This window comes from Dendropsophus ebraccatus, chromosome 4, assembly GCF_027789765.1.
Source record: "Dendropsophus ebraccatus isolate aDenEbr1 chromosome 4, aDenEbr1.pat, whole genome shotgun sequence".
Lineage (NCBI taxonomy): Eukaryota > Metazoa > Chordata > Amphibia > Anura > Hylidae > Dendropsophus > Dendropsophus ebraccatus.
In genome coordinates, this window is record NC_091457.1 from 107748949 (window position 1) to 107774316 (window position 25368).

The following is a 25368-nucleotide window of genomic DNA, read 5'->3' on the forward strand; positions in this document are numbered from 1 at the left end:
CAGGGCTGCACAATATCTCAGTTACATATGTCTAGTTCCCGACACAGCCATTGGAGGCAGCAGAGAGGCTGTGTCACCCCTTACAGCTGCCAATGTACAAAAAAATAAAAATCCCATTTTCTTTAATAAAGTCAAATTATGAATGTATATAACTTTATGAAAAATTAAAAAAAAAAAAAGCCCCAGAATATTCCTTTAAACCAAAAAGGTGTTTGCTTTTGCACCACCCTTTTGACCACAGAAATTCACCTGGAATTAGAAAAACATAGCCACTTTCCTCCAGGAACAGCACCCCTTTTGTCCTTTTGGGTGGGTTTTTGCAGCTCAGTATATGGGGCTGAATTGTTATGCCACAGACAACCCCGGGTGTGTGTGTGGGTGGCTATTTTTGCAAGAAATCATTTTTCTTTCTAATCCCGGATAACCTTTTTAGGCTATGTTCACACCGTCTTTTGAGCTCTGCTTAAAAGGGTGTCCGTTATTTTGAGTCTAAAATAGCGGACGTCATTTAGCTGCCTAGGCTTCCCTTAGTGAAATGATGGCTGTTGGTACATTATTCTAGTTTGGGATTACCAATGTCTTAATTGAAAAGTCTGTTGAATTTAATAGTAAAAACGGAGAAAGAACGGTGGAAAAAAAAACTGCGTGTGAACTAATAAAAAACGTCAGCCGTTTGCAAAAAGACGTCTAAAATAATGATCATGTTCAATATTTTGCCGTCCGCGGTAAAAACGTTATTCAATACATTGTGTGCATTGGACGTCTTCCCATTGACTTCAATGCATTGCTATTGCAGTCAGTTAAATCGCGTCAAAAACGGACGTTATTTTAAATATTAAAATCGTCCTTTTTTCTATTAAAAAAACACCAATGCAACATTACACTTTTCCATCTGTTTGCATTTTTTCTGGTGTTTTTTTTACTTTATGTGTGAATAATCTTTTTTGTGATTTAGGCGTTTTTGTGTGCACCAAGATGGTTGAACTGCCACACTGACAATCACTCACGTGATTACAAGTACGGTATTATCAATATAGATCCCTATATCAGTTAAGGTTCAATACCGACTATTAATCTGATCAGTAACAACACAGTACAGTCTCACCACATTTACGCTAAGCGGTAAGGTATTGACCTGGCCCTTAACACTACCAAATGTTTTCCTATACCTATATAATAACTACTTTTCTTGTGCTTGCATAACAGATTGAGACAAAACCGTGTTAACAATAATGAAATATTTATTACACACTCAACCTACTCTAAACAGTTATACATGAGTTACATATAATAATAATATTGCCCACCACCAAATTATATTTCCACCCATGTGTCTAATACACACACACATATTATTAACAGCCTGCCCAGCCTATTACTAGCTTTCCCTAAATGGGGTAGTAAGCAAACCGTCCACCAAATGGCAACGTGGAGCAGAAGCCGGCTGCACAATCAAGATGGCAGGAAAGAGGGAATTGGGGGGGGGGGGGGGGGGTTGTTATTGGATCAGGTAGGGGAGAGAGCAGGATTGACAATTAGACCGCTTGATGTGCAGGGATAATCCTTGTTGGGACTGTGGTGCAGATAGTCTTGTTGGTCTCAGTGGGCAAGATTGAACTCCCAATGCTGCCTACCTCAGGAAGCCTATTTAAACTTACCGGGGGGGGGGGGGGCGGGTGTACCCAATTCTACGTGCACGAACATCAACACAGAGAGATGCTGTCACCATGTCACCATACTCATGCACGTACAGGCATTTGTGCCCCTGTGGACTTGCCAAGGGGGTTGGGATAGGATCCGGGCCTCCTGAAGGAATTCAGCTGTTAAGTAGATAAAGGATAAAAGATCCCTGTCTCCTATATTACAGAATGGAACAACAAAGACAGTCTCCAGACCAATGTTTCCAGAAAGAGAGATGGTCCTATTGATAGCGTCTTCCCCCAGTACATTATAGGGTCAAGCCGGCACCTCTGAAAGCTGGTTGAAGGCCTCAGGGCCGTGCTGCAGCCACTTACGCACCAGCCCTCTTCAGTCTATGCCACATAAAGAGGACTGCTGGGCTGGTCTGTGCTGCGGGCGGCTGCTGAAGTCCTGCCCCCCGTGCCGGCCTGTATACTTTTAACTTCATTGTCATTGTCCCAAGATGGCGGCCGGGGTCGACAGTAATCTGGTGAGTATACTGCGCCATACTTCCGGGGGTGGGGGGACACGGGGAAGGGGGCCATTTACTTACATAACACACCTTACAAAGTTGTATAACTTTGTAATGTGTGTTATTTAGTGAATAATTTTTAAACGCCGCTCTCTCCTCCCAGCTGTCCCTCCTTTATCTTGCCTAAAGACAGAAGATAATGTTCTGCATAAAGCCAGGTAATAATTATACAGAAGGAGACCTATAGTACACAGCAGTACATAAAGGATGCATATATACAGGAGGAGACCTACAGAGAAGACATGCACAAGAGTACATAGAAGACATGTGTATATATATACACACACACACACACGAGGAGACATATACAGGAGGAGAGCTACAGTACACAGGAGTACATAGAGGATACAGATATACAGGAGTAAATAGAGGGTACATATATGCAGGAGCAGACATATACAGAGGTACATAGAGGATACATATATACAGGAGGAGATATGCACAGGAGCTGACATACAGGAAGAGACAGATACACATGAGTACATATTACATAGAGGATTAATATAAGTATGTGTATTTGTGGTTTTGTTTATTATTTGTACTATTGGTGAAAATACATAAACCCCAGTTTTCCAGCATCTTGTATTGTAGTCAGTATGATAGAGGTCACCCAGCTTTCCCGCCATCTTATACTCAGTATGATGTGGTCACCCAGCAGCTTGTTCTCAGTATGATGGGGATCACCCAGCTTTCCAGCATCTTGAAGATAGTATGATGGAGGTCACCCAGCTTCTTAAGCATCTTGTTCTAATGTGTAAGGTCCATACAATGAAGACAATCTTGGGAAAATTTTTAAATAAAATCAAGATGACAAGCCACACCCCTACAAACCACTGACATAATAGGCCATATACTACCCACAATAGGCCACACCTCTATTTGGCAAAGCCTAAGTGTCCCTGGAAACTGGTGGGGACTGGAATTGGTTCTCTGTGCTAGAAAATGTGTAAAATAGGGTGAATACCTATCCCTGAATCCCACCTGTTCCATCACTCAGGGTGACTTTCTGATGAAGTATTCACCCTACTGCGGTATTCACCCTACATGGGTGATGCATTTCTGTGTCTTGCTGCATTTTGCACATTTTCTGGCACTTTAAAGATGGCATCTTTATCTTTACACTTCCACTTTACACATTTTTTTTTACTTACACAAGCAGCAAGACCTTGGTACACTTCATTTCAGAGTGGTCCTTGAAGGATGAGCCGCTAGCCCTCTACTCATGGGCCAGTGCTGTGTGCTTGCCCACTAGGCTAAGATTTACCAGCTAGCTCCTGGAGTAGACATACCTGTGATATCAGAGAGATACCACTGTATTGTCTTTTACCAACCCCCTACTTTTTTGTCTTCTAACCCCCCCAGGGATATGGCATTCCTGTTAGAGGGGCTTTTGATAGCTTATCACTCTTGGGCCTTCTCTCTCTTCTGGGGTAAAAGATTATATATATTTATATAATTTTTTTTTTTTTTTTAGGCACCCCCTTAACACGCATCTTGTTGATACACTTCCGTTGATACACTTCCCCTGCTACATGCATACCTCTGCATTTATCCAGATGTGTCTGAGCTTCCTGTGAGCCATTACTAAAATCTATGCTAGCTTGAAACTGAATGTTAAAGAGGACCTGTCACCCCCATGCCGGGGTGACAGGCTCCCGACCCCCTGTTAGATCCCCCTATACTTACGTGATCCCGCTTCCTGAGCCGGCCGGGTCCCGGAGATATCAGCTCCCGAAGCCCAGCGCGTGCGCTGAGAGATGAGTCCGATGCCCATAGAGAATGACAGAGCATCGGACTCCCTTATTCATTCTCTATGGGCGTCTGACTTTCCTGTCAGTGCGTGCGCCAGGCTTCGGGAGCTGATATCTCTGGGACCCGGCCGGCTCAGGAAGCTGGACCCGGCGGGATCACGTAAGTATAGGGGGATCTAACAGGGGGTCGGGAGCCTGTCACCCCAGCACGGGGGGTGACAGGTGTCCTTTAAGTGAATGGTAAGGCATACAGTGTTGTATGCTTTTTTTACTTCTTTGTGTACAGGAGCAGGGAGTCTGATCTTCAACTAGAGCAGTGGTCCTCAACTGGCGGACTGCCAACTGTCCGGACCCCTGCTGTGGCGCTGCTCCCTGCACAATAATTATGAGCGCTCATAACGAGCGCTCATATTTACCGTGTGGAGTCAGGACTGACAGAGAGCCATTGGCTTCCTCCCTGTCAGTCACTCTTGTGGCCGCAGCAGTCACAAGAGGCCGCACACCCCTTCTGGTGTCGGCGCTTAAGTGACGTCACTGCGCCGGCACCAGGACAGGGGAGAGCACCCTCTAGTGACCGCTGCAGTGCGGCCAAAAGAGGGAAGAGAAGAGGAAACGCGGGACCCAGGTGAGTATAAAAGTGTTTATTTTTATGTTACATGCTGTATGGGAGGGGGAGAGCAACAGGGGGGCTATATACTACTGGGAGAGAGCGCACAGGAAGGCTATATACTACTGGGGGAGAGCGCACAGGAAGGCTATCTACTACTGGAGCAGTCACCCCCTTTATACCTAATTTCAAAGGGCCGGTGAAAGAGAAAAAATGCCAGTTTTCCCGCTAAGCAGCAGCAATTCTGTATGTAAATAGTTCTACAACGTTTGTGAAAAGTAACAAAACACATTTCCTACTGATGTTCAGCTCAGACCTTCACCTGACAATAGACCCCGCTAAGTGGACCTTCACTAAATGATGTTGAGTACCCCTGAACTAGAGTCTCCTCTCCTGTATGTATATGATATGGAAAAGTATCCCAGACCATTAATCATATTGGCAGCAGCTACATCAGCAAGAATAAATACAGCACCCCCCCCCCCCCCCCCCCAAACATAATATCTTGATACAATGTTTTTTTTTTTATTATTATTATTTCTTTGAAAAACAAAAGAGAAAAAAGAATTTTGTCTTATACGGCAGTGATGTTAACAGTGTTCAAAGTAGTGATGCCTTCAATAGCACCATTGTACAAATAAAATGAAGATAAACAACTAAAAAGACTAAAAATGGTAGCTATAATCCTATATATTCTATCAGATAAGTCAGTTAATACAGTTATAATACACATTCTGTATACATAGACATTCACAAGGGATCAATGTGGACAATCCCTTTAAATTTAAAAAGCAACATCAACCCCCCACCCCACGCTTAAAAGAAAAACTAACTATAAGTACAGTAACTATAAATCCTTGAGTTTCCTTATGATATTGTTAGAACCTATAGTCAGCTGTAACATAGAAATGGCTGTTTCTGGGAAAGCTGTATGACAACCAATATGCAACTAGAGCTTTGATCAGCTCTTCTGCTCAATTTAGTAAGGTCCATGAGTTCTCATACAGAATTGCCAGGTTATTTGTGTAACGCCCGGAGTAGTGGATCCACTGGACCGGCACCAGCGATGGCACAAACCTCACCAGGGAGCGGAGTCTAAGGGGCCGCTGGTTTTCACCAGAGCCCGCCGCAAGGCGGGATGGACTTGCTGCGGCAGGCGACCCCCAGGTCGCTACCCCTGGCTTGGTTGCTGGTGTCGGCAGGCGAGGCGTGGCTGGAGATGGCACAGGCAATAGTCTGCAGATGAGAGAGCACGTGACAAGCTGGACACAGGAACAGGTGGAGTGACAGGGGAACAGGAACCAGGAACAGGGACTAGGGACCAGGTAACGGACAGGACTCAGGAACAGGGACTAGGGACCAGGTAACGGACAGGACACAGGAACAACAGGGAGCTGGGCCAAACGCTATGGGAAGCATGTAGAGGCTCCAACACAGGGGACAGGGCATGCTGGGATTTATAGGGGAGTGATTGGGTGCAACTACCAATTAGGAGCGCACTGCCCCTTTAAATCTGAGACAGCCGGCGCGCGCGCGCCCAAGGAGGCGGGGACGCGCGCGCCGGCCGGCACAGACCGCGACATGCACGGAGGAGAGGTGAGGCGCCCCAGGGGCCGAAGCAGCAGCAGCGCCGGGTCCCTACACAAGGACCCCGGCGGCTGCACGGGACAGGAGGCGGTCGCGGCGGCAACCCGGAACGCGGGAAGCCGCCGCGGCCGTGACAGTACCCCCCCCCTTTGGCCTCCCCCTCTTTCTTGCCTGCAAATGGCACAGGAAGCCACAAAGTCTTTGACATCTTGGGATAGGCTGGGCCACCAGTAGTGGCGAGAGATCCGTTGGCCGGTCTTACGGACTCCAGGGTGCCCGGCCTCCAACGAGGAATGTCCCCACTTCAAAATACCTCTTCGAAGCGCAGGGTGAACATGAGTCTTTCCGGGGGGTACTCTCTGAAGAGTGGAGGTGACGACTGGTACTAGGCGATCAGGCGGTATAACGTGGCAAGGGACTGTGGGTCTGTGGACGAGGACCTTCTGTAAGTTCTTCCGGTGGTGAGAGGACACGACCTTAGTCTTGGGTACGGGGAGAGGGTACACCTCGGCAGAGAAGGCATCCGCCGAGTCTTGGTCTTCTGCCGGTAGGCCGGATAGAGGCTTGGCCGGGACAGGAAATGACATAATACACTTGGTCTGAGGTGACTTGAGACACTGGTGGGAACAGTCCTGACCCCAACTGAGAATCTCCCCGGTTCTCCAGTCCAGCTGAGGGGCATGTTCTTGTAGCCACGGGAGTCCCAGGAGGACCGCGGGGGAAGAATGGGGCAGGACGTAGAAGGATATCTCTTCTTGATGTGAAGGACCCACCTGGAGGACTAAAGATGCGGTCTGGTAGTACACACGGTCGGTAAGAATTTCGCCCGTGACCGAGGAGATAGTCAGGGGCCTGGCTAGTCGGGTCACGGGTAGCCGCCATCTTTGGACCAATGTTGCCGCAATAAAACTGCCTGCTGAGCCAGAATCGAGGAAGGCAGTAGTCTGATGATTTTGTCCTGAGGGAGTCCGGATGGAAACTGGCATAGACAGACTTGGAATGGTGGCATTCGCACCTAGGGACACCTGTCCCACCGGACCTAGGTGCGAGCGTCCTCCGGATGTTTGGGGACGTAGGGGACATCCCAGCCGGAAGTGATCGGAACCACCGCAATAGAGACAGAGATTCTGCTCCAGGCGCCGGATTCTTTCATCAGGCGTCAGGTGAGCCCGTTCCACCTGCATAGGAATCTCAGGAGAGGGTTGGGACATCGAAAGGTCAGGATTCTGGAAAACCGGCGCCAGCTGGGGATGGCGACGGGAATGGGTTAGTAAATGTTCATGCCGAACCTCCTCCTCCCTCTCCGAAAAACGAGTATCAACTCGGGTGGCCAGTAGAATGAGTTCGTTCAGGGAGGTAGGCAGGTCTCGGGCAGCGAGCACGTCTCTCACACGACTAGACAGGCCCTTCTTGAAGGTGGCCAATAGGGCGGCCTCGTTCCAGTCCAATTCAGCTGCCAGGGTGCGGAACTGGATGGCGTAGTCACCAACAGAGGAGCTGCCTTGAGAGAGGTTGAGGAGAGCAGTCTCGGCTGAAGAAGCACGGGCAGGTTCCTCAAAGACGGAGCGAAACTCGAATAGGAAGGCCCGGAGATTGGCAGCAACAGGATCATCACGGTCCCACAGTGGCGTGGCCCAGGCCAGGGCTCTACCTTCTAATAGGCTGATGATGAAAGCCACTTTAGAGCGCTCGGTGGAAAACTGACTACTCAAAAGTTCAATGTGCATGGTGCACTGAGTCAGGAATCCTCTGCACAACTTAGAGTCCCCAGAGTACTTGCTTGGGAGGGCCAGTCGGAGTGAAGAAGCAGCGTCAGGAGATGGTGTGCGCTGGGCAGTAGTCTGCTGCTGTAAGGCGGCAGTGAGTTGCTGGATCTGCTGTGACTGTTTCTGGATTTGTTGAGCCTGTTGCGCGACCACTCTGGCGACGTCACGGAGATCAGGCACCTCGCCGGGATCCATGGTTGGAGCCTTCTGTAACGCCCGGAGTAGTGGATCCACTGGACCGGCACCAGCGATGGCACAAACCTCACCAGGGAGCGGAGTCTAAGGGGCCGCTGGTTTTCACCAGAGCCCGCCGCAAGGCGGGATGGACTTGCTGCGGCAGGCGACCCCCAGGTCGCTACCCCTGGCTTGGTTGCTGGTGTCGGCAGGCGAGGCGTGGCTGGAGATGGCACAGGCAATAGTCTGCAGATGAGAGAGCACGTGACAAGCTGGACACAGGAACAGGTGGAGTGACAGGGGAACAGGAACCAGGAACAGGGACTAGGGACCAGGTAACGGACAGGACTCAGGAACAGGGACTAGGGACCAGGTAACGGACAGGACACAGGAACAACAGGGAGCTGGGCCAAACGCTATGGGAAGCATGTAGAGGCTCCAACACAGGGGACAGGGCATGCTGGGATTTATAGGGGAGTGATTGGGTGCAACTACCAATTAGGAGCGCACTGCCCCTTTAAATCTGAGACAGCCGGCGCGCGCGCGCCCTAGGAGGCGGGGACGCGCGCGCCGGCCGGCACAGACCGCGACATGCACGGAGGAGAGGTGAGGCGCCCCAGGGGCCGAAGCAGCAGCAGCGCCGGGTCCCTACACAAGGACCCCGGCGGCTGCACGGGACAGGAGGCGGTCGCGGCGGCAACCCGGAACGCGGGAAGCCGCCGCGGCCGTGACAATTTGTCAAAGCTGACTAGCTAAACAGTAATGCATTATAAGTTTATATACCACCTCCTCAATGGGAAGATTAACAATGAGTGACAACCAATGAGGTATATCAGCAGCCATGTTGGTGATCACTGATCTTCAAGTAATTTGGCATACTTTAACAGCTCTACATAAGGTGGCAAAATATTAATATTTGCTTCCCTGTAATAAAAAGACTACATCAAAATAAAAAAAAAAAACAGCAAGTATAACACTGCACAATATATGCTAACATACAATACAGATCTAAAATGTAAAGCATTGCTGCTACCATACAGTATACAACATTGAGCAGCATCCACTAACAGAGCCAATAACCTGGTGACTGAATAAAATTCTGTATTCTTCAGGAGACTAAACAATGTAAACTGGAAGTTCCTGATTAAAGGATGACACAGCAGCAAGTAGATGGGTAATCCTTAGTCTCCACTTTGTTCTCCCGTCCATACACAAAATAACTGCAGTTTTTACCCTTCCAGCTGTACTCAACCTTAGTGAGTGGTAGCATCTCAATGGTTTGTCTCTGAGGAGAGAATATTCAAAGAATTAATAACACAACACAGCAGGAATCAGCATAGTTTTATTCCTTTACATAGAAGGAAATATTAGGCTATGTTCCCACAATGTACTTTTTTGGAAGGCGGACTTTTTTCCATAGAAAGTCTATGCAAACAGCCAATTGAACACATAATGGAGCGAAGGGCATCTAATAATGCTCATTTCAATTCTTTTCAGATATTGATGATATTTTAAACACGCTGCACTTTTTTCCCCCCCAACTGTCCTTTGCATTAAAGTCAATAAATTTTTTATTTCAAGAAACACTCAAAAGGGGTAGCAGTCAATGTTGAACTAAAATAATGTTTCTACGACTGACAGTGTCAGCTGTAGGAACAAGCTAAACAGCTGTTTGGCACTTAAAACAATGGGCATTGTTTTGAGTGTCAAACAACGTCCATTGTTAGTACGTTGTGTGAACATAGTCTTATTGTAGCTATATTCTCTTTAGCTGCAAAAGCTACAAAAAAAAAAAGCTATGGTTAAAAAAGGTGCTGTAGGGATATAGAATTACATGCCAAAAAACCATAGTGAATGATCTAAGGGCCCTATTACACGGGACAATTACCGTGTGAATTAATTGCTATATTGTTTGAATTTAAACAATTTTTGTGTAAATGTGATCAAACGAGCAACGAGAAATCGTTCGCTGTTCCTTTGGTGCAGACACCAAAATCATTGTTAATCGTTCACTGTAATTCTGCTAATCGCTCAGTGCAATTCCACATCGTTCTTTCATTTGCTTGGAGGAGATTTGAGTATACAATCATAGAAACGATTGTAACAAAAGTCTATCATTCTGTGTAATATGGAGAACTATTTCAGGTTATCAATAAACAATCCCATTTGCAATCGTTAAAAATTGCTTTGTCTAATAGGACCTGTAAACTATCGAGCTTCCTGGATTGATCCCATGCCTTATTGCTCAGTACTAACCTGCTTTAGGATACGACACGTGGACATGAACTGGGAGTAATGCTGCTGAACCGCATTTTGAGAGGTCTGGTTTATGGACGGCTCAGGAAAATTAATGATAGGAGGCACCTAGATAGAGACAAACTCTTAGATGAATGTTGCCTTACTTCAAAAAAATTAGCAAGGTCAATGAAACCGCTCAAAATTCAGTTCTCACCAGTAGCTGCTCATCTGCATACATCTTTTCTCCAGTCACTTTCTTGAAGAGGTCAGTTGAGAAAGTTGTGTGGTGATCAGGAATGTACTCGAAAATATTGTTCTTCCTGCAAATGTAATGGAAATCCATTGTGATCCAAATGTTAGTGTGCCACATCTCTATTTGCTGTATATCTGAAGGGAGTCTAATGTTCTGGGTTATCAGCCTGGGAAGAGGCCGATTGTTGTATCACTAATCAGCCTTCCCACATCGAGAGGACCATTAGGATTTGTTATCAGAAGCTCCAATAAAAATACATTTAACCATACTGTTGCCACCCATTTTAGACAAAGTGGCACTTTATTCTTTCCATTCCCCAAATCCTTACCATGTTACAGTCATCTCGATGTAAGTCATCACTTGGCCCTTTCCTTTGCAGCCTGGGCACGTCTGGACATTGGTCTGGTGGCAGGTTTTGCACCTGTAAAAGTGGTAAAGTTAAATGTTAGAGCTGGTGGGGGCTATGTTTTTCTAACTTCTGTCAATATAAAATGCACCAAATTTATCATATTGTGACATATTGCATGATGATTTTTTTCAGATTACTTGCCTCGTGAATTTCTACACCATCCATTAAGTGGAGTGGAATTGTAAGAAGTTACATGTTTTACAAGCCAAGCTATTCCCCTCATCATTGCCAGAAAGCAAAACTGGTGTAAATGTACTCAAAAGTGGTACAACTTCGTAGTATGCCAAAATGGGGGGTTGTAAACACACACATGCAAAGCAATGATACATTCCTTCTGTGTCCAAACAACGTGTATTCTTCCTCCATAAGCTTAAGCATGCAGTCACATGATCTCCATAGACTGGCATAGGTAGTGGTTGGTAATGGCACAAGTATAGCAGACTGAACAAACACTCTAGGTTGGAGCAACAACAAGTGAACGTCATTCTAAATGTTACGGCCATCATGTGACAAAGAACAGCGGTTATTTTATTATAAAATATTTGTTGTTAAGTGATGGCCATCCAATAAAAACTGTTGACATTTTGAGGAATTGTGAATATAGCCATAAAGTGTGATGGGAAAATAGTCCCTTTAGTAGCAAAGGACTGAGATAAGACTGTCTCTAAAGAGGAGCAGGTGTTCGGGCCCTATTACACGGGATGATTATTGTGTGAAAAATCATTATACTGTTCGAATTTAAACGATAATCACTTGTGTGTATGCAGGCAACGATAAAAAAATTTTTAATGTGTCATTGACTGCGTCTTTTAGGCGGACCATGAAATCCTTGTTAATCATTCACTTGGATCAGAAGGCGTAAATGATCGTAGTAACAATTGTAACCAACGACTGTTTGGTGTGTCATGGTGAACTATTTCAGGTCATTTCCAAAAGCTCTCATTTGCAATAGTTTATAGATAATAGTTAAAAATCTAATTTGTCTAGGACCTTTATGCAACACAAAGACAAACACTTTTCCTTGCTCATTGTAACGATTGACCTGACTGTTAGACTCCTGATGTGTCAAAAGTTTTAAAGTGACAGCAACGTTTTAACAAATACAGCGCCAGGAATTAGGCTTCATGGGGGTGAAGACAGCCATGGAGAATTTCTATGGACACTGAAATCCCATAAATTTCCAAGATCACCTACACAGTCAAAGAGGTCCTTAGAAAATGGGGTGGCATCATTGGCATCATGTAGCCCATTCTGATCCCATTTCCCCGAGAGTCTTCCTACATACAACATACCCCATATTTCCACTCCCATGGCACTGTTCACATTGTTCTGACATTCGCTGTCCAGATCCATTACAGTCCCCGCATTTCACCTACAATAAGAGATATAGCAGTCTTCTTTAAATTGTTATTTACCTCATCATGTCAATACAATTCCATACAAGCTGGACACATTCCTACATAATATAGGATGGTGGTGGTCAACCTATAAGAAAAACTTTGTGCCCCCCCTCCCCCATTTTGCAGGCACCTTAAAGGGGTTCCAGCACTGAAAAAACATGGCCACTTTCTTCCAGAGACAGCACCACTCTTGTCTCTGGATAAACCCTTTAACCACACCTGCCTGCTGGTACTTTTTGCTACTACAATACACACTCACATGGCCATTCCCATTACATGTCTGACAGATGATCTTTCCTTTTCCATTGCACTCTTGGCAGGCCTATAAGACAAGACAAGAAAAGACTTGTTGCTTTTTACTGGAATGGCTCCATTTCATTGCTATATTTGTTTCTGTGCTGGAATAATAAAGTAATAACCTTCTTGGAAGTTGTATGAGGAACAGGCACTTCTTGAATTTCATCATGGAAGAGAGATGGAGTTTTCACTGGGATTTCCCAGGGCTGAGGGGCAGGACCTCTCTCAGGAGAGTCAAGGGAACCCTCTGCAATGAAAGATTAGCACAATAAAAGGAGCTGTTCACCTTCCATTTTGGTTATATGACACGGGTATAGGAGTAGCTTTAAAAAGGTTATTTAACGTACAGCAAGGCCATAGGCAGGGGCGGTGGGCACACACACCCGTCCTCTCTGCCTGTTCATCAAATAGTGCTGGTGTTACAGGTAAGTCAGGAGCACTTGGGGAAAGTGGGGGTGGAGGGATGTTGATGTGGAGTCATTGCTCCAGATTGCAGTCCCTGTCACACATGACAGACAGAAGACTGTACCATGCAGACAAAAACTGAATGTTTGCCCCGGGTGCAAGAAAGCCTAGCTACGCCTCTGGCCATAGGTTTCAACAGACCGAACTGAGTGACAGATATGGCCACCATTCTTTCTTCCTTTCGATAGGGGTGACGTATTGCATATTATAAAGCCGGGTGATAATCCACATAGACAAATGTGTAACATATACAATGCAAAACTTACCAGTGAGAGGCTTTGTCACCCATTCACATGACCGTGACTCTGTGAAGGTTTCCAGGCGATACTAAAATGGAGGTTAAATTAAATGTTAAACTATGCATTAAAAAAAAAAAAAAACACACACACACACACACACACACACACCACAAGAGGTAGCACTGACCCGATAAGTGTTGTGCGGACTGAGCTGAGTAATTTGCATCTCCTCTGCTGGGCCTGACCCATAACAACACTGACCATTGGCATACTCCAACAAGGCATGCTTTGCAGTCTCCTGATCGATGGATGGAATCCTGCAGACAGATAAGGTTGTCAGCACAACAGTACAAGGGCATTTCCATGGGGTTCATCTATTCAATTACACAGCCCACAGATAGCGACCAGTGTCAGTGGACCCCTTCATGAAAACATTCTGCATTGGGCTAATGCAATATAAGTTAGGCAGCCACTTACGTCCAGTCATTGCTTGTAGGAACAGGTACATGGCCAGGTTCTGGTCCAAAAGATGGTGGAGGTGGCAGAAATTTACCATCTGGAAATAAAACACAGGATTATGTGAAGACTGTACATCTCAGACAATGGAAACACTTATAGGCTAGGTGGCTAGGTTCAGACACTGTCAAAATGACATCAGTTTTTATTGGATAGCCGTCATTTAACACCAAAAAAACAGCCTATATTTTATAATGCCGCCATTATTTGTATAATCACAGCTGTTATTATATAATATTGATTGTTATTTAGCGTTAAATGGCGGCCGTCCAATAAAAATGGTCATTTTGACGGTGTGTGTACATAGCCATAGGATTTAAAACTATTGCTTAGCAAAGCTGCAGAAGTCAGTGAATGTACAGTAGTTAAACAGAATATACAAGGGTCATTATTAGATACTTCCTTCATTTGTTAGTTTATGACCATTTTGAAGAATACAATGAATGGGAACACTTGTATTAGATCTGTAAAGGTTTCATTTTCTGCATGTAGACTTTATCCACAAATAAGTACAACTGCATTCAGGCTAGACAATGCTCTGAGCAAAACATCATGGACTGTGTAAAGGTATCCATAACCTTTGTTACTTCAGCGGGGGGGGGGGGGGGGGCGCATAAACTATTGAGGGAAATGCTGAACAGATCAGTGTATACCTTACATCATTCTGTTTAACCGTTCTCCTAATATGCAGGAGAATAGGATTCTTGTCACACCCCTACCCCTGTCCCCAGCTGCTGACTGACAGTTGACTGCCTCTACACAGCATGCATAGAAAACTGCCAATCAGTAGCTGGTGGGCAGAGTTTTCTGCTTCTCATGAATATCCAGGACTACTGGGCTCATGCACAAAATGAAGAGGACTACTTATTGTCCATGTTATTCAGAAGGATCTCTGGATCAGCCACACAGAACAATGTAAGTAATAAAGCATTCTGTTCAGCTTCTCTGTCACTAGTTTATGCTGCCCTTAGCTAGGAAAGCTTAAACCTGCTGACAGAGTCTCTTTAATATCTGCTATTGTTGTTAAAAGGATCACATGCCATGGTTCCCCACCCCTGCTTTAAACTTTATATATGAGATATTTCTACTCTAAAGGGGTCCACAGCCTTTAAATATATGTATATGGCTAAATAGTTGAATTTAAGAAATAATCTTTGTGTGTATGCAAACAACGATGAAACGAAAATTTGTTTGTATGCTGTTGATCGCATCTTTTGATCTGACAATAAAATTATCATAATCATTCACAAATCTTTCGGTGTATGTACACATTGTATGTTTTTACAACTGTTCGTATTCTAGAGTGTACAAACGATCTTAACCAACGGCTATCGTTCCATGTTTTATGGTGATGGTGAATGGTCTCAGGTTGTTCCCAAAAGCTCTCATTTGCAATTGTTTATCATTATTCTATTATTCTGAGGAAATGAAAAATTTCTTTTATATAATAGGACTCTAAGAGCCAGTTGACACAGAATAAAAGTGGTGGAATTCCTCTCTCCGCACCTCTCCACTCAGAAGAATGGACATGTCAATTCTTCTTCACGGGGAGAAGAGGTGCTCGAGCCTCCCATAGACTGTCAGTATGACACGGAGGCTGGCGGTTTTACTCCGTGTGAACTGGCCCTTAGGCCAGATTCCACCTTTAATTTTTCAAAGAATCTGTGGAATGAAAAGTGGAATCTGATTGCTAGGGGCAACTAAGACAGATCTCCTTTACACCAGTTTGATAAGTCTCCCCCACAGTAACCAATCACAGCTTGTGTTTTATATAAAACCTGAGCTGTGATAGGTTGCTGTGGGACAAACTAGAGTGTAGGTTTTAGGTAGATAAATTTGTTATGTACAATAAAACCACCTTCCTAATACTGGGGAGATCCTCTTATGCCGCACTGACCTGTCTAAGCATGTTTAGGGAGTACCACACCCACATGTAGTTCAGCTATGACATACATCATGGCGACCTCTCCAGCAGATTAGTGCCCACTTGCTGGATACAATTGTAAGCAGACCCTCAGCTATGAAATGTATTGGGTCTATTTGAGTTTTTAGTCTGAGCATCCAGAATGACCCCACTCATAATGACAGCAGAGTTTAATTTTATACATAGCAAAAGGTTAAAAACAGACAAATATTATCGAGGTGCATACATTTTTGTGATCAAGCTTTAGATACATAAAACCTCAGACTCTCTAAGGACATGTGCTCAATGAAAAAAAAAGTCAAATGTGAATCAAATTACTCACCATTGCCACCACCAGCCATTCCTTCATAGCCAGGAATGCCAGTAAACTGGGGATAAGGCGCTACTTGAGGGGCATTCGTGTTTACAGAGGGGTAGTAGCCTGGAGCCACAGCAGGGTTCATAGGAGATGGGTAAGGAGGTCCAGAAGGCATTTCTGGGATAATATGAAAAAAATATATGCATCATGTTCACATCTGGGAGTCATTGTACATAGGCTGCTACCTAAGTTTCTATAGTTTAGATGAAAAAAAAAAACAACAAAACACTATGTTAGAGATCAACATGAGCGATTTTAGGGATATTTATATAAATAAGACCTAATATCAAGAAAGGTCACAGGCTGGACAAAATCTGGCTGGGACATTGAATATCAATACAATGGACAATGGGCATTTATGCAGGATCGCCCAAGTGTATGTTATCATCAGCAAGCGCATGCTAGTTGACTTACAATGGATAATCAACAAGGGGTATGTGGGGCCAGATTGTTTGCCTTTGATTTGGACCATAAACTCAGCCCCTGCTGTGCACTTCAGAAGACCCAGGAGTGTATTGTCCTCTTATCTGTGTGGAGGGCAATTGGCGTGGCCAAATATGTACCCTGTGTTAAGGCCCTATTACACTAAAAGATGTCTGACAGATTATTTTTACAGATTTGTCAGCCAAAGGCAGGAATGGATTTGAAAAGAGGATAAATATCAGTCTTATCTTTATGACCTATTCTCTGTTTACAGTCTGTTCCTGACCTTGGCTGAAAAAAATCTGGCAGATAATCTGTCAGACATCTTTTGGTGTAATAGGGCCCTGAACGGAGGCTGCCTGAGGCCCAGTGGGTTAACCATAATGCAAATACGCCACCCCACAGGAGATTGAGGAATATTGCTAAGAACTGGTGAAATGACCCATATCATGTTACCAGAACTCTGATTGGATGGACATTTGTAAAGAAGGCCAGATATTAACTGAGTGGAATTACGGGTGAAATTTGGATAGTACCTCATATATATATACACAGGGCCATATCGGCAATAAGTTAAGTAGAGTAGATAGTATTAGGTTATTATATTTATATGTTACTTGTTTAAATGCATGTATAGGACATTGAAAGAGGTTGCCTGTTACGTTATTGTTATTAAACTCACAATTTCCTTAAGACTTTGAAGTCAGGTCAATAGAAATAGGTCTAGGGAAAATAGGTAGCGGATACAGGATTGATCCTGTCATGGTGGCAGGCTACAAGCACACCCTGCGTAGTTTGCTCCAGAACTCATGTTACTGCCACCTCTTTTTCTGCAGTATACAGGTTAGCTCTACTCTACATTTTATGCCTAGAATCCGGATGAGCCACCTCACCTAACCATTGTCTTAATTTTTTCCCTGTTTAGCTACTGACTAGGAGGAGTTAGATGCAGCCCTAGGGAGTCCTGGAAAACAGGAATATAGCCTATGTATGACCTATGTATTCTAAGGGTCCTTTTGGATGAGTAGCTTTCTCGGCCATTAGGACCACAAATGAGCAACGATCAGCAAGATCAGTACTCGTTTGCAGTGCCTTTACATGGCATGACAAATCTAGTGGCCGGACTGCACGAACAATCCATGTATTGTTCGTGCAGCCATAGAAACTGACAGCACAGATATACATATATCTGTGCTGTCAGTTTCCATATCACGCAGCATTGCATATTTACCACTGCTGATGTAATCTTAGATCCTGTTCCTCTGGCCCTCTCCTCCAGCTGCTGTGTCTTCAAGCCCCGCCTCCTCCAGAATGACTGGCAGCCAGAGGAGGCAGATCCTGTAGACAGCAGTTGGATAGGAGAGCCTTAGAATAGGATGTCAGATTGCAGCAGCAGTAAGTATGTACTGCTCTGTGATATGGTAACTAACAGCACAAATATATGTATATCCATGCGGTCAGTTTCCCTTTACAGTCATTGGCTTCACATCCCTTTTACAGTAGGAGATGTGTGACTAAGGAGAATAAATTTTAAAGCCTGCTTTAAACAGACAATTGTAGTGTCCCAGCACACTAGGTGTGCCACTAAGTTTCTATACACCTGGGCAAAGTAACTCTCAGGTTCACACATAAGGGGATGAAGAAAAGTGTGCTAAGTGTTTTCCCCACCATGTGTTGCTGTATTATTTATTATGTACTGTACCAAGCACAGCTGAAGGAATAAATGGGTTAAACTGCTTTTGTCACATGTTATGTTTTGTCCTGTTACAGGTGCTGGCTCTTTTCCCTCACTTTTCTCCTACTCTCTCTTTCTTATCTACTCTTCTTTCTTACTTACACACAGCCCCACCAATCACATGCTAGCTAAGGTTCCTCTATAAAAAGGAGCTTGTTCTTGGTGGGAGGGTTTTTTGGTTTCAGTAGAAGTCGGGAAACAGAGAGCACAGTTCCTGCTGCAGTGAAGCAGTGGCTGGCTAAGGCCAGGACCCTTTTCAGGGACACAAAGAGACTAATTCTTTCTATGTCAGTGACTACAGCTAGCAGTGCTAGAAACTTAGAAGGGAGAGCCATCCCCTGAGGAAACCCTTGTTCACGCCTGGGATACCATCTTAAAGACACAGGGCAGTAACCCAAGGTTTAGGTATCGACCCCAGTAGGACAAATGGTGTGTACAAAGCACGACTATTCTGGGAAGGCTCAGAAAGTCTGCTCAATCCAGTTTCAAAGTCTTGGGACCTTATACTACCCTACTAGGACAGGAATCCGACACTTAAGGGCAAAAGGTGGTCAGATCACAGAGTCTATATGAGAGTACGAGTATCTTCTTCTGTTCTCCTCTACACTATCCTGGCAGAGTACACTTCTACTTGGACAGGGCCCTCAAGACGTTCTTCTACTTTACACTGCTTGTACAACTCTCTTCTACTACCTCTCGCCTGCACCTGCATTCCAAAGTGTACTTTATCTGTACAGTATTGCATTGAAGTTTCTACAAGTAAACCAAATGTCTGTTACTGTCGCACCTGCACCTATATACCCGTTCACACTTGGGTTATCCAAAACCTCAAGCTGAGAGCCCTTTTGTCGGGGGTGGGTTCAAACACCACTCCTGGCCACCGTTACAAGTGACCCTACACCAACTACACCACATATCTACCCCAGCATACGGCACAATCAGCTGAGGATCAGGTTTTTCGCCTGTTCTTAGCCAATTCCTGTCACTTTTACACGGGTTGTTTATCGGCCAAAGCAGAGTTTTTTGCAACGCCCCTTCCCTACAATCAGTCCCTGTAAAAGGCTTTTTAAGTTCTTGCTATATTCCTATAGATGGGACAAAAATTTCTATCAGCATTGCTGAAGATCTCCAAACAGTCATCTGCGGTATGTAAAGTCAAGTGAAAGCCTTACCTGGGTTCACGGGGTATCCTTGATGGAAAGGTTGGGCAGGTTGTCCATAATTTGGCATTTCCATGGTCCTAATAATGAAAATAAAATAAAAGCTTATTGCAGATAATATCCTCTTACAAAAAAAAGCCCTAGAATTGTAAAAAGAATTCTAGTGAAAAAAAAAGAAAAAAAAACCTGAAGGTTTGCACTGATGTGATTGAGAAAGCCATGACTAATCCGCTGCGGTTAGGAAACAGGTTTGTTCGCCCTACAGATATTTTTTAACAGATATCTTTCTTTTTTCAGTTTGACATTTTTGCCTATAGCTAGATATAGGTGCGGGTTAAGGACAAACAATAACCCAGCCTTAACCCCTATTCTGCACTGCCACCAGCTATCTTCATGGGGGCGGCATTCAGTGGCAGATTATAATATGGGCGGTTAGGGCGGCCGCCCACATTATAATCCGCCACTGCCTGTACCATGTACCGGAGCCCCCCCGCGGTACCATAAGCGCCGCACTGTACTGAATCAGCCGCGCCGTGCTGATACTACAGCGTGGCGCTTATGAATACAGTCTCCCCTGCTCCCAGCATCTAATTACAGATGCTGTCCGGGCGCGGGGGGGGGCTCCAGTACATGCATTCCACGTCCGTGATCAGTCAGGATCACGGAACGTGGGAATGCAGCCTTAGTTCCCCTGATGTGATGTGCGGCTGCCGGGGGGTGTCCCGTCCTGTCCCCGGCAGCGCGCGCATCAGAGAGCTCCCCGTGCGCCGGAAGTCACAGGCGCACGGGGAGCTCTCTGATGCGCGCGCTGCCGGGGACAGGACGGGACACCCCGGGCAGCCGCACATCAGCCGGGGACCGGACCAGAGAGGCTCGACGGGGGAACGGAGGGCAGGTGAGTTGTGCGCTGTTTTTGTTTTATCTGCTGTGCAGGGGGGGGGGGGGACCATCTATAAGGGAGGGGAAAGAGGGGGACCATCTATAAGGGAGGGGAAAGAGGGGGACCATCTATAAGGGAGGGGAAAGAGGGGGACCATCTATAAGGGAGGGGAAAGAGGGGGACCATCTATAAGGGAGGGGAAAGAGGGGGACCATCTATAAGGGGGGGGGGAGAGAGGGGGACCATCTATAAGGGGGGGGGAGAGGGGGACCATCTATAGGGGAGAGGGGGACCATCTATAAGGGATGGGGAGAGGGGGACCATCTATAGGGGAGAGGGGGACCATCTATAAGGGGAGAGGGGGACCATCTATAAGGGGGGAAAGAGGGGGACCATCTATAAGGGAGGGGGGAAAGAGGGGGACCATCTATAAGGGAGGGGGGAGAGAGGGGGACCATCTATAAGGGAGGGGGGAGAGGGGGACCATCTATAAGGGAGGGGGGAGAGGGGGACCATCTATAAGGGAGGGGGGAGAGGGGGACCATCTATAAGGGAGGGGGGAGAGGGGGACCATCTATAAGGGAGGGGGGAGAGGGGGGCCATCTATAAGGGAGGGGGGAGAGGGGGGCCATCTATAAGGGAGGGGGGAGAGGGGGGCCATCTATAAGGGGGGGGGAGAGGGGGGCCATCTATAAGGGAGGGGGGAGAGGGGGGCCATCTATAAGGGGGGGGGAGAGGGGGGCCATCTATAAGGGGGGGAAGAGGGGGACCATCTCCTAAAAGATCAGCACCCTCCTCTCCTGACATCCTCTGTGCTGCTGTGACCTCTCCTAAAAGATCAGCACCCTCCTCTCCTGACATCCTCTGTGCTGCTGGGACTTCTCCTATAGGATTAGCACCCTCCTCTCCTGACATCCTCTGTGCTGCTGGAACCTCTCCTATAAGATTAGCACCCTCCTCTCCTGACATCCTCTGTGCTGCTGGGACCTCTCCTATAGGATTAGCCCCCTCCTCTCCTGACATCCTCTGTGCTGCTGGGACCTCTCCTATAGGATTAGCCCCCTCCTCTCCTGACATCCTCTGTGCTGCTGGGACCTCTCCTATAGGATTAGCACCCTTCTCTCCTGACATCCTCTGTGCAGCAAGGGACCAAACATTATGTTTATTGGGGACAGCAGTGGGGGGGGGGGGGGGGGTAGTAGTGGATTGTAATGTGGGCGGATTGACGGGGGGGGCGTCATTCTATAGTTCGCCTCGGGCAGCAGAGAGGCTAGAATCACCCCTGTGCACTGGGGGAACCTATGTAAATACACCCCCTATTGTCGTATTAATTTCCCTAGAAAGCAGTGGAATTTGGCTGCCCTCAATCTGTAGAGCAGATCAGGGGAAGATTACACAATCTAAGTGTTCTATTATGGTTCAATTAAGATTACCCCCAGGGACTCTTATTGCACATCACATTCCACAAACTGCCTAACTGCAAAAGCATTGGCTTGGAGGATGTGCTCAGACTTGTGAGGCCTGACTATACATCAGCTTCACTAAAGACAATTTTACATGGTAGAATTAAAGTTCAGCATTTGTAGACCTAAACCAGGTATGGAACCTCCACAGGGAAAAAACAAAGGGTTAGGGTTGAATGTACCAGATGGCAGGCACCTTTGGTATGGTTTTGTAATTGACTGTTAGGGGAGTAAAATTGCCATTTACCTGCAATATTGTAAAGCTATAAACAAAAAGACCCCATGGCTGCACAACTATACAGATAAATAGCTTGGAAAATTGCATGTGTATTAAAGTGAATCTGTACCACCCGGACCGCCCCTCAAATTGCCGGTGCCATTTTGATGTCCTCATCAAGTCATGTCTGGTCCAGAGGTTTGCCTGTCCCTTGGGGACAATATTTGAAGTAAAAATAACTTTTATTCCAGTCGTATATAAGAGTGTAAGATTGTGATCCTAACTATCCAAATTACCAACGGTTAAATTCGCATGTATTTGCTGTTCCCACATTCCTTCTTCCATTGTCATGGTTCAACTTTAAACTGCTCCTCGACACATGATCAGAACTTGCCTTAGGCTGACACACGCAACATTTGTGCAACATGTACAAAGAAATTATTCTGTCACCCTTGAATTGCTCTTAGATGTGCTCCCACACACATTCCAGGGCAGAATAATGGAGCAAAATAGTTAAAGGGGTATTTTTATTTAACTCCATATTCATGGGAAACTTTTGTATTGCAATATATACTAAACGCCAAATATTGTACTTTATTATAGGGGTTATCCAGCGCTACAAAAACATGGTCACTTTTGCCCCACTCTTGTCTCCGGATTGGGTGGAGTTTGAAAGTTAGTTCCATTGTAAATAGAGCTTAATTGCAAACCACACCTGTACTGGAGGCAAAAGTGGCCATGTTTTTGTAGCGCTGGATAACCCTTTTAAGCAGTTAACTAGGTGGATTGGGGAGCTAAAAAATATAGCTCTATTGCTCTCTTGATAGGCTGTCTAGATAAGCACATCTCTAAAAGTATCACATTTTACAACTGAGCTTCCTACAACTGAGCTTCCCAGTCTTTGAATGTACAGTATAAGGGCCCTATCAGGGCCAGATCAGGCCAATTTGTGAAACAAAACAAAAAAAAAAAAAAACTGTATTGCTAGGTTTATAAACAATGTGCGGCCAATAGCTGATGACTGTGTTGAGAAACTAATAATAAACAAACCTACTTACCTGTCCAGACTCCCTCTCTGTCCTGTTGCATTTTCTCACTCACTGCAGCAGCCGCCGCAGAAGCAATCTCTGAAATGACAGACTGCTTAACCAATCACTGCCTGATGTGCTCTCTCATCTCGGGCCAGTGAAAAGCTGAGCTGCCTGTTTCTGCACAGATGAGTTCAGAAGCTTCAAGGTGGCTGCTGTGAGTGGGGAAAAGCCAGGAGGACACCAGATGGTGTGGAAAGAAATGTATACACTGTATTACTTAACTTATTGCATGATGATTGAGCGGTTTGGCACTGCTTACTGCACTAATCAGGAAGTTTAACAGCCCTAAATGTATAGGAGATTGCCCAGTCTCCTCAGCAGTGGTGCAACGACCATAGAGGCAGGGTAGGCAGTTGCTATGAGGCCCAAGCAGGAGGGGAGCCAGGGGAGAAGGTAAGAGCAGGTGTCCTTCTGCTTAACCCCTTATGTACTGCAGTGTTTAAGTGACCCAATGTTTACTTACATACTGCAACACAAAAAAAGGGTTAACAAGCAGAAGACAGATCTCTGCTTCACTGCACTGATAACCCCCGGCCTCTGTTTTTTAGCTCCGCAATCAAGTAGGAAAATGTGCAGAGCTTGCTGCAGAGGTCAGGGGTTATCTATGCACCAGCAGTAAAGTAGATATCTCCTTGACTTTGGGTCACTTAAACACTACAGTACAATAGTAGGGGTCAGTGTCTGATCCTCCGGTGGGCCCCCAGCTTTAGAACCTGTACAAACACTGAACGACATGTTGTTTCTCACTGGTCCTTCATTGGTGGGCCCCCAGAATCATTTCCTCTGGTGGGCCCCAGATACCAAAGTCCGACACTGGTAGGGGTTAAGCAGAAGGTAGTCCGCTCCTGCACCTATGTATTTTAAACCAACTCTGTTCCCACAATCTGACTCCCCAAACCCCTTGTACCTTCGGATAGCTGTTTTTAATCAAAGATCTGTCCTAGGGTCCATTTGGCAGGTGATGCAGTTATTGTCCTAAAAAAATACTTTTAAATTTGAAGCTCGTGCCAAACGGGAGTATCTGTGTCCTAACTTTGCAACCCCCCCCCCCCCTGTCCCTCCTCCCCACCCTCTTCAGCATTAGGAATGCCACTGAAACATTTTCTCCATGCTGAACATTGCACAGGGCCTCAACGATCCAGCCCATGTGTCAGGCTGACACAGGTGGGGAATAGGAGACTAGGATATCTGCCTGGAGCATTCCTAATGAGGAGGAGGGCGGGGAGGAGGTTTTGTTTTTTGGCCACATGACAGAGCATATACTGTATGTATATATACACATGCGCAGTGCTTTGTGTTGTGCGTAGGGGAGGGGGAGCCCTTAACATTTTTTGCTATAGGGCCCTGTGAATCCTAACTATGCCCCCACTCCTCAGGGGTGACTTATTGAGTCACCACCCCTAACTCCACCTTTATCCGAATGTCAAATTATCTCCACCCTGCTTACAGTCCATACAGATAGGAGCGACCTTAAGGTTTCTGCATTATCTGCCTAGGAGAACAATATGCCTTTCTCCAGCCCTGGTCATAACCAAGAGCAAAAATGTATCAAACACTTGGTGGATGAATAAGTAAATAAACTCTCTCAAACAGTACTTTTGAAATATAACATGCCTATTGTATCAGTTTAGGTGTATGTAACGCAGATATATTCTCACACACACACACAATTTAAAAAAATATATATTATCAATCTATTATGCTGTGTAAATTTAGTTATTTTTGTACCTTATAGGAGCAGCCATCATCCCCAAGCCATTTATAACAGCCTTTAGAGTTTTTTGTTTTTTTTTTTATCGTAAGGCCAATGGACTCAGGCACACTAGTGTGGCTTAGACCCTATTATATGAATGGGAGCAGTTTCTAGACATGCTCTGTGACCCTGTCATTCCACAGGGAGGTGAGGCTGAGGATCAGCTATTGTGAAGACCCGTATTGTGCTGGTTGGAAAAATAAAAAAAACTTAACACTAAAAAAACTAAACATAGGATGTCCAGGTCACCTACACACCTACAGAGAAAGCAGTCATTTCATTGATGAACACATCAAGACTTGCTTTAAAATGTTACTTCCTTACAATCATTGTGATACATGCAACATTTTCCCACAACTACTTATACATCTTAGCGTGTACATGTGCCAACTCTGACATACACCTCCGATACTACAGGGTCTTCAGCCAGTAGGACAACACCCTGCACAG

The 25368-nt window shown here is 45.5% G+C and overlaps 1 protein-coding gene across 1 annotated transcript in view; it reads right to left on the reverse strand.

Moving 5' to 3' along the window:
* LOC138789314 (uncharacterized) overlaps window positions 1–25368 on the reverse strand; it is a 52984-nt gene that overhangs the window by 17219 nt on the left and 10397 nt on the right. The window contains exons 2-14 of the mRNA XM_069967916.1: window positions 19527–19594; window positions 16161–16313; window positions 13876–13954; window positions 13586–13715; window positions 13426–13486; window positions 12817–12941; window positions 12657–12719; window positions 12290–12369; window positions 10917–11009; window positions 10550–10655; window positions 10354–10461; window positions 9254–9382; window positions 8977–9035 (exon numbers count right to left, since the gene is read on the reverse strand). Coding sequence (XP_069824017.1) covers window positions 8977–9035; window positions 9254–9382; window positions 10354–10461; window positions 10550–10655; window positions 10917–11009; window positions 12290–12369; window positions 12657–12719; window positions 12817–12941; window positions 13426–13486; window positions 13586–13715; window positions 13876–13954; window positions 16161–16313; window positions 19527–19590 — 1250 coding nt within the window. The 5' untranslated portion in view covers window positions 19591–19594. The remainder of the gene's footprint in view (window positions 1–8976; window positions 9036–9253; window positions 9383–10353; window positions 10462–10549; window positions 10656–10916; window positions 11010–12289; window positions 12370–12656; window positions 12720–12816; window positions 12942–13425; window positions 13487–13585; window positions 13716–13875; window positions 13955–16160; window positions 16314–19526; window positions 19595–25368) is intronic.